Raw genomic sequence first — 10233 nt, forward strand, 5'->3', positions numbered from 1 at the left:
ATAAAAGCTAAACCCCTTCATAGCCATCCATCATTCATCTTTCACCCAGTCAGAGTTGTTGTTCCAGCTAGCCTTAAGCTCTTCACCTATCTTCTGTTTAGATCGCCATCTAAGCTTCACACAGTGGAAGCGCACGGGTGGACAAAGCCATCTTTGTATCAGTTGTTTGGAGCTAAAGAATTTACTGATTCTCCTCTTATCTATTGTGTACTCTCTATCTCTTTCTCAGATTCTGTTCGCTGTGCTGTGTAATTTTTTTACAGTGTGAAGCCCACTCAATCTTGTGTCTCGATGTTCTAGTTTTGGGAGCATCATGATGATATGGTGAAGATTTGTTCAAAGTCATCTTGCCCTCTTGTTGTTTCTGATTCTTGTGAAGGGCTTTCAGATTAAAGGCAGAGGTTTCATCAAAGAGAACCTTGCTCAAATACCATGTGCAGAAATATCCTAACACAGAAACTTAAATGAAAGCATATGATAAAGCATAAACTCAACAGAACACAAGGTTAGGATAACTTAGAGACAATGAATATAATGAGGACATGTATTTTTGCAAGCCTCACCTCGCGGAGATGTAAACAATCAAGATAGATTAATTTTTAATCAGATGTTTAATAGATGTTGCACATGTGAGGTGCAATTGAGGTTAATGCAACTTAATGAGCCTAGGGCCCGAGGGAATCAGTGGATGTCAAAGGCAAAAGTTGTAGTTAGTTATGTTGTACAAATACTAGGTGGTATTTGGTGTAGTTATTGGCCTAGGTCATTTACTTGGCCATAAGTGTTAGTTGGTGATGCTAGAGATATGGTGTTTAATGGTACTTAAATACTGATCCGATGGTCAAAAATGGCATAGGGATACTTGTGAGATGAAATGACCTAGCCAATTTAATTACTAGCTGGTTATACTATTTTTCTAGGCATTGAAATAATTATTATATTAAATTCTAGTAATTTTACACTAAAAATTAATATAATAATGTGGATAATGCTGAAAATTCATTTGGAAAGGCTGCCACTTATTATATTTTCTAAAGGGAAGTCGGGAAAAACGTGGAGAAGACTGGGAGAGAAAAAATGAAAGCTTAGAGAGAGAGAGGATCATTCCTTCTTGCTTGAAATACATCGTGAGGAGTTGGAATAACCATCGTGAACTGAGTTTCAGCCATTACCAGCACGTGTTTGCAGATTTGGAGCAGCCAACAATTGCATGAGATCGTAGGCAGTCGGGCGACATGCCCAGGTTGAAGGCGTCAGCAGATTTTGGGCCTCCGAGTGTAGACGACAGCATTTATTGCTGTCAGGACTGGGTAATAGCTTTATTTGACTAACTTTTCAGTCATTTCTTGTGGCAAAACTTTGAATTTTCTCTCCGTAGCATTCTCTCTCATTCCCTAGTCTCTAAGCTCTCAACATTTAGACCCTTGGAGGCTAAGGAATTTCAGTTTTGTCTATTGTAAACCCTAATTTAAGCAAAAATTAGGGTTTAGCAGCTGCCTCGGGAAGTGTGCCAAACATTGAAGACTCTTAAGACCTGAATTATTTAGGGTTGAAGCTGATTTTCAGTTGAAATCAGGTGGAGGACTAGCCGGCCATAAATTTTGGGGCATTTCCACTCTTCTTGAAGTGGGTGAACACGGACTTGTCGGTCACTTTGGACAACAAGGGGAGTTTGGATTGTGAAGGGGATTGGGAGAATCCCATTGTAAATCAACTTCTACTTTAATAAAGCTAAAGAAATACCAAAAGGGGCACCATTTTTGGGGCCAACTGGTGTCCATTGTCCAAAGAATAGTAGGTAAAATTTGTGTTTTCGGTTTTGAAATAAATGCTTAGTGCTGTAATTCAGTTGTAATTAGAGAATTACGATCCATCCACTGAAGGAAGCTTGGTTGCAATGAACACTGTGGAAATCTAAATGAACGAATGAATACTAAATATACAATGATCATGCAGCAAACAAACCGTGTAGGGAGTGAAAACTGTACCTTGAACTCTTGTGTCTTGAGGATTCAGGCAGAGGTGATGAGCGGGAGTGTGTTGTACCCTTGACAGATCCTGAAACACAGCAAGACAACATCCAAGATGTTTGATAGTAGCAAACGCAGCAAGGGTGATGGCGGATCAGTGTCGGATAGGTAGAGGGGAGAGAAAACTGCAAACACAGTAGGCTGCTGATGACACGGTAAACTAATGGCAGCAAAAACGCAGGTATGATGACGTGCCAGGCTAACGGTAGTTAAAACATAGGTATGATGACGTGTTAGTTTGTACAACAGCCACAGATCACACACGTAGCAGTAGGGCAGGTCACCGGCTGTAGATGATGTAGCAAACGCAATAAATGCAGCAAAAACAGTGTGGACTATGTGATGGAGGCTGGAAATAGGTGCCAGATGGATGCAGACAATGTTGGCAGCCTCGGCTGAGATGTCCTCCTTGAATGGGACGTGGGCAGTGAAGCTAGATTACCTGAAACCTGTATAAACAAGATTGAACTGAATGGAGGGCAGCCTGCCTAGTTATAGCAAGTTTCAAGACCTTGTATGGCACTCCATTTTGAACTCCCTCAAACTGTGCACCATTTTAGGGTTTTGACACATTTTTGGGGCTGTTTAAGAGGCTAATTCAGCATGTAGTGGTATTTTAGCTCAACAAAGTTCACATGATGTCATAGATGATCTAAATGCTTGTATGTGCCTAGATCAGCAAGCACTCATATCAAGAAACATTTAGCCTTGTTCTACCCATCTTGAGTCTACAATGTGCACAAAAATGCAGTCTAATTATTCACTTAAGCACCTATTTTAATCACTAATGGTACCCTATCACCATTGTCCACCATGGCTTCAGTAGTACACCATCTTGGCTATGCTGTTGTTGGGTGCTCCAAAACTAACAAATTTTGCCTTCGCCAAGCAAATCAATGTGCTTTGCATGGTTGTGTATGATCTTTCCATGTGCCATGTTGTTGACCTATACTTTCGCAGCTGTTCTTTTGATGACACGTATACATGGCACTTAGTCAGATATTGCCTAATTTGGATAACATGTAACTCTTTCTCACATTCCCTTTTCTCTCCTTTGTCTCATTGCCTTCGTCTTAAAAAAACATTAATAATGTTTTGGCATTGGTAGGGTCACATTGAACTCCTATGCAAACTCTTCATCAAACTTTCAGGTTCTGTTACATCCTGTTCTCTTTTTTCCAGTTTTAATAATTTTTAGTATTCTTCTAATTCTTTTAGCAGTAGTGTTTTCTGAAGTTCATTTTACAATTTCATCTAGGTTGTAGCTGATAGTGCAGATGGAGTTATGTTCAAAAATAAGAAGGATAGGAAGATATTAAATGTAACTCTCAAGACTTTATAAACATAGTTATGATCAGCTGTTTTTGAGTCAAATTCTTGGCAGTTTAATATGGGATCTTTTAACAAAGCAATGCCTCACAACAGGTTGACCCTAATGGAGAGACAGGGGATAATTCCACTCGGACAATGGTATCAACCTGGTTTATGTCGATTTCATTCTCATAATCTCTTACAGTCACTAAAATCTGTACATTAGAGGATTCTTTGTAAGAAGCATTAACAGCTGAAAGATTTTGAAAAATATGCTTTGGAGAGAGCTAAGACTTCTTTCTATTTCATTTTCCTTCAAAGCGGATTGGCACCTTGGATGGTTCCAGATTTATGTAATTGGACTTTCAGTGTATCTAAACTTGCACTTGCATGTCTTATGTTAATCCATGCATAGTTGAAACACCTAGACACACTAGACATGTACTGAAGGGAATAGTAACATTATCTAGCAAGCACAATAAACCAAACCATAATGCAATAGCTACAAGTGCTTGTGCAAAACCAAGCTACCTTGTGCATGGGGAGTAGCTGCTCTAGTTCTACTGGCAAGTGAAATGGACTGTTTGCTGTCCCATAATGCATCCAGCAGCCATCTAGGGACTGTTTTAGCCTCCCGAATACCAACCCTCTCATTGGTCACTTCATCATTAGCAGTGCCTTGATCAATGGATTGAAAATCAAGCTGCTATTCAGCATGTGTTTGCTGCTGTAAACGCTCAATAGGTTGCTGAAATTGATCAAATTCAGGTGTACTTTGCTGAAACAACAGTAGCAAACTGTCAAACATATCCATAGGCCCCACATTGGGCTGTTTTTTGCAGTCCATGAAGGGCAGGCCAAAATGTTTAGTGAGTACTACATCTCTACTCACAAAAACTTTGTTTGTAGAGGGTTCATACAAGTGGTACCCCTTGATTTCTGCACTGTAACCAATGAAAATGCACTTGAATTTCTTGTCTTGCAACTTATGTCTTTGTGGTTGTTGCATCAAAGTATATGCCAAACGGCCAAAGACATGAATGTATAGCATCAAGCCAAAACTTTGGCAGCAACTTATCGTGTGAAAGCATATAACGTGCTCTCTCCATCAAAGTCCGATTCTTACTTTCAGCCACACCATTTTGTTGAGGTAAGGCATAGTACATTGATGTTCACCTTTCAGCAAAAGAGAGTTAAACTCACTGTGATATGCATTCCTTGCCTTGATGTATATAGAGAGTAATCAGCTTGTATCCACTGCCATTTTCAGCCAAGAACAAGAAGGTTTTAAAGCATGCAAATACTTTTGCTTTGATGGATTTGACATGCATGGGCTCACAAATATCACTATGTACAAGGGGTGTAAACATGGCTCCAAGAGATACTGACATGAAGAGAGTCATTTTTCCATAACATAAAACGAATGTGTCTAGTAAGATCCTTCAAGGTAGCGACCATCCAAGGCAAAAGTGGAAAAAAACAAGTGAGCATGTGTAGCACAATGGACTGTCTCACTTTAAGGTGCATATGGAAAAGACCAGATTTGTGATTTCCAGTAAATAAACTTGAATTCTAATTTGTGAAAATAGCAATTGCTTTGATGGAACATCAATATCTAAGAAATATCCTAGATGCTTTGCAACATTATCACGGGGAATCACCATAACTTGCCATTGCGAGGACTACAAATCAGATTCAGTACAACCAATAACAGAGGACTTGGCAACATTAATAAGAAGATGAAGCATGTTTGAAAAGATTCCGAATGTCCAATGCCTTGTGGAGGTTATCGCATTTTGCTTTGAGAATCATAAAATTGTCATTTGCTAATGATAGGCCATTGGCCAAAAGAAAGATAAAGGCCAGCTAGCTGTCTCATGCCCACCAAATGAGATAACATGGAGAAGATTGCATTGGTCACCAAGGCAAAAGAATAAGAGACTCAAATGACATCCTTGTTTGACTGAGTGTGCAAGAGTAAATGGCTTACTGACCCCGCTATTCAACATGACCCGCAAAGAGGCATTTGCACTAGCTATGTATATGAAATAAGACGTATGGATTGAAACCCATGATGTACATAAGTTCAGTGACAAAATCCAAGTAATCAAAAGCCTTTTCAAGATCCAACTAAACTAGCATGACTTTTGCTTAGAGTGCTTAGCATAGTCAATGCCCATTTGAACATTCAACACAATATGTAAGATATTTCTACCCTTGATAAACACATAGTGATTAGGTTGCACAATGCTAGGGAGAAGCTTATGAAGGCAATTAACCATCACTTTCGAGAAGATTTTAGACATAGATCCCATCAAAGAAATTGGTCTCCATTGTTTCAACACGGAGAGTGAGGGACTTTTGGAATTAGCTTGATAACTCTTGCCTTTCACAATGCAGGCATGATCCAATCTCCCAAACTTGTTGGCACATAGTTTTCAAGGGTTCTGCCAAACGAGTAGCATAAGCCTCAAAGAATTCATTAGTCAAGCCATCCCATTTGTCCTTGGGCAAATGCAACAAGACATTCATAATCTTATCCTCTTGAATATCACTCTTCAAAGCAACATGAATGTTCGCTGACACCTGATCTCCAACCAAGGCATAAAAAGCGGAATGGGCATGGGTAATCTACTTAGTAGAAGGAGATGCAGAACCAAGAAGGTGTAGAAAGTAACTGCTATATATATGCACAATTGATTGTGGATCCATAATCATCCGATCCTCTGCATGTTGAAGTCTAACCATATTCTCTCGAGTAGGAGAGGCATGCAATCCTCAAAAGAATTCATGAGACTTACATGAAGGATCTTGTAAATTTTTGCTTAAAGTTTTCAGTTTGGCTTGCTGGTACGATCTTAACTAGACCTGATAAATGAGATTCATTAGCGTTGTAGCCAATGGAAGCAAAAACGGATCATCCAAGGAATGAAGCAATAAAGAGAGATCAAAGCCAAGATTTCTTCAGCAACCTATGAAGGCTGCCTACAAAGAGATGCATGATAGATGCCATAATGTCAGCCTATTGCACACCAATTTTGATTACTTAAGGCGAGCTGAGTGTGAAAGTAATTCTTAGGTGATCCATTTGATCTATTTTCTCCAATATGAGCATAAGGAAATTTGAACCAGTTCAGGATGCAATGTGGATAAGCCTTTAGTAATAAGTTTTAATAACCTTAATAAGACTAAAGAGGGGAATTTAGTGTGATCTTGAAATTCTCTTGTCAAATTTCCATTCTAATTCCATGTTATTTACTCTCAGGAAAGTTGAATCTATAGAGAGCACCCTCAAGTCCTACTCTATCTAGTTTTTGGCTCCAAAGCTCTCTAGCAAAGCAGATAGACTATTATTTCTCTCTCCGGTGAACAAAAATCTCTTCCACACAATCCCCTTGTAATATGGAGTGCAACCATTGACAGATTTAAGAAAGCACTAGAATCTTGCTGGTTAAGAAGAGGGTGGCCCCTCTTTCATAAAAGATTGAAAAAGAGTGCAACATGGTTTGAGTATCCGCAGTGGGATCCAAAAATCCTCGTCCTGATCCAAGAAGGATTGCCGATTGTGTTGACCATATTTACCCAACAGCTTATTGACGAACTTCAATAGATATTCCAAGTCCAAATCTTGGGAATCATTAGCAACTGAAGTAACCTGTATGTAAGAACATTCTTGATGCTCAGACTGTAGAGGGCTTTAGAATCCACCATCATGGTGTCAAGGGTGTGCTTGGTGGTAGAACCTTAGAGCCTGGCTACACCTCTGGACAAGGCGTCATCATTTCAGTGCAAGGGGCCATTTCTTCTACATCCATATCCGAGCTGCGTACTCCAAATCCTCCACAACCTGATCAATGAAGGCAATATTCAACTCTAGCATGGTTGATTCCTTTCTTGATTCCATTGGTTGATCACACCTCCCTGGTAGTGGTGTAGGAGTTCTGGCTTCAGGCAAGTATTCCTCAATGTATAGCATGCACGCTGATGTGCAGGAGCAGTAAGTATATCAGGCAAGACAACATGTGCAGAGGCTTGTGGATGTCTTAAGGCTATGCACAGGTCTATCAGTGCATTAGAAGGGGCACGCTGGGCAAAATAATAGCAACCCCCGGCGGCCCTCCTCTCTTTCTCTCTCTCTCGCTCTCTCTCTCTCTCTCTCTCTCTCTCTCTCTAGGGGTAGTGGGTGGATGCGCCTACAGGAGAGCATGCAGCGCATAGGGTAGGTCATGGAGCAGTGAATACATAGGTCAGGGCTAGGTGCCCCATAGGCAGCGCACAAGGCTACATGTAGCACAAGTCAACATCGTTCTCTTTCAAACTCTCTCTCTCTCTCTCTCTCTCTCTCTCTCTCTCTCTCTCTCTCATGCACACACACCCATCTCTTGTTTAGTAATGATTCATTATCTAACTAAAGAAAGTTGTATTGGTTGTTTCAAGAACTAACCTCTTACTATAGATTGCACTTGGAGTAGTTGGATTCACACACATGCACATGTACGCGCATGCATACATATACACATAGACACACACATATTCATTACTTGTTTAGTAATGCTTTTACCAAACTAAAAGAAAGTTCTAGTAGTTGTTTATGGAACTCACCTCCTACTATAGGTTGCTTTTCATTATTTACGATGTTGGCTCTTGCAGATTGAAACAGCTGAATATGAGCAAGTTATTTTATATGATCATTCTACCAGGAAGAGAGTTTAAATATGACTAAAAAACTCTATCATCATTTTCTTAGAAAATTTGTTAATTGTGACAAACTTGGAAAATATCAAAGTGACTCTGATTATTTATTTTTGAAGTTCCAAGTGCACACAAGACAAGTCAATAGACATTCAATATAAGTTATTGCATTTGTAGGTAAACAAAAGTGTGTATTATAATCTATTTTGTGTTAGAATGTTAGTGGAAGAATGAACACACAAATAGAAGATAAAAACTTTGAAGAGAAAAGATGAAGGTGATGAAGAACTCCAATTGAATCAGGTTGATACAAGGAAAGCCCTTGCATGTGCTATTTTGTATAGCTATATTAAGGGCATTATTGAGCAAGGGGAAATAACCCACCATGTGATGTTGTATGTGCATATATATGTACACGTGCGTGTGTATGTGTGACGTACACATGTTAGAGGTCCATAGTGTCCCCCGCTAACTCAATGATAGGGTACACAAGGGGATGGTATACACGTGTGTTGCTAACACATCTCAGATCTTGGATGGGAGAAGTAAACATGTCAAATCTTGAGTTGAAGTTGGGAACACCATCTATAAAAAAGACCCATCAAGGGTTGGTATTTCACTTTCAAAGTGTGAAACACAGGCTCAACTCGTTATTCAAATTTGTCTGAAGTTGAAATGTCTATCCATTAGAGACTCATGATTTTGGTTTAAGTGGAAAAAGCAATACTAGTGGGTTTGGGCTTCTAATATGCTAACTATAGAATTAGTGTTCTAATCAATGTTGCAATCAGTAATCATTTATTTAAAGTAATAATGTATATAAAACGTGCTCGTTGTTTCATAGTATAAGTTAATGTTTGATAGTTGGTTAGGATCACATTATGATGGTTGCAATCTGTACTCTATATGAATTGTGAGATTTTGACTTGACTAAGTAGTCTATATTGCAACAAAGAACCTAGTCTTGATCCACAAGGATGAATCTAAGGAATCGTATAGACCTAATAGTTGGGGTCCTTCGCCTTTGACATCCATTGCATCCTTGGGTTCCTTGGCTTGCTACCATGAAATAATTGCCATATGTATCACATGTGCTAAATAACCTTGTACATTTGATTAGTAACTTAATTAAATGTTATGAGCAATATTAAAGCATCTCAAAAATTTAGGTCCTTGTGACATTCTACACCAAAAGCACTAGAGAACAAAAATAAGATAAGTTGGGTTGAATCAACCATTTTTCTAATAGCTCATTCACTTGGCTGATAATCTTCTATTGCGCTACATTGACTTTGTAGGATGGCTTATTCTATGGGCTACTGTTAGGCACCAAACCTACATATCAGTAGGATTTATTTTCAACCATTAATTTTCTATGCTGTGCTAATGTTTTTGAGTCATTTCTTTGTTGTTTTGGTCTCTTTTTAGGTTGATTTTCAGATTTGTCCCTTTTCTCAAACTTAAACGACTTTTATTTAGTTTCTCCCCACTCTTTAGGAAGCTTGAATCCTTCCTATGTAGCAAATTATTTATTGTAGTAGTAGTCTCTATGAGCTAAGATATACTAGAGATAGTGGATTTAATGCAAAAATCCTTGCTTCCTTTAGGCAGTACATAAACATATTTTTCACTTTCTCATGAAGGGCTACGGGATGATAAGAAGTGACAAGCAACAATACATTCCAAAACTTTTTATTATATTGCTTTAAATTTTTACATTCCTTGATATCTAGTTTATTCCAAGCTATCATGGTTTCCACCTTAAAGAAACTTATCAAGTGATTTGATACAAACATTTGCTTGAATTGTATACATATTGAGGATTCTCTACCTTACATGAAGTGTAGATAACCGTTATAATGCATTCTCCTTAAAGAAAGTAGTTGCCTTTTTGAGGATTTGGTGAAGTGCATCAAACTCTTAAATGAAAATCAAACCTTTTAGCCTATCTTGTGCACAATTGAAGGGCTCAAAACTTCATTGCTTTTCCACCCTCATCATAGGTCTTTTCTACTCCTTTGTGTGTTAAGTTGTCATATACTAGCTACTACAAAAAGACTGCATTTGCTGAATTTACTTCAAAACCAACACCAAACACAACACTTGCATGATCTACACTCATTCCTTGAGTCCTATAAACATTAAAGGATGCATATGCATTACCAAATATACTACTTTGTGTCTCACACATCAAACCAAT

The 10233-nt window shown here is 38.7% G+C and overlaps 1 protein-coding gene across 1 annotated transcript in view; it reads left to right on the forward strand.

Moving 5' to 3' along the window:
• The window catches only part of LOC148033843 (uncharacterized), a 68408-nt gene extending 60155 nt beyond the window's left edge, over positions 1 to 8253 (forward strand). The window contains exons 8-11 of the mRNA XM_087681848.1: positions 3139 to 3181; positions 3289 to 3351; positions 3456 to 3500; positions 7992 to 8253. Coding sequence (XP_087537974.1) covers positions 3139 to 3181; positions 3289 to 3351; positions 3456 to 3500; positions 7992 to 8054 — 214 coding nt within the window. The 3' untranslated portion in view covers positions 8055 to 8253. The remainder of the gene's footprint in view (positions 1 to 3138; positions 3182 to 3288; positions 3352 to 3455; positions 3501 to 7991) is intronic.
• The last annotated feature ends 1980 nt before the right edge of the window (positions 8254 to 10233 follow it).

Source organism: Lygodium microphyllum, chromosome 7 (assembly GCF_053477565.2).
Source record: "Lygodium microphyllum isolate KBCC chromosome 7, Lygodium_microphyllum_v1.1.10, whole genome shotgun sequence".
Classification (NCBI taxonomy): domain Eukaryota; kingdom Viridiplantae; phylum Streptophyta; class Polypodiopsida; order Schizaeales; family Lygodiaceae; genus Lygodium; species Lygodium microphyllum.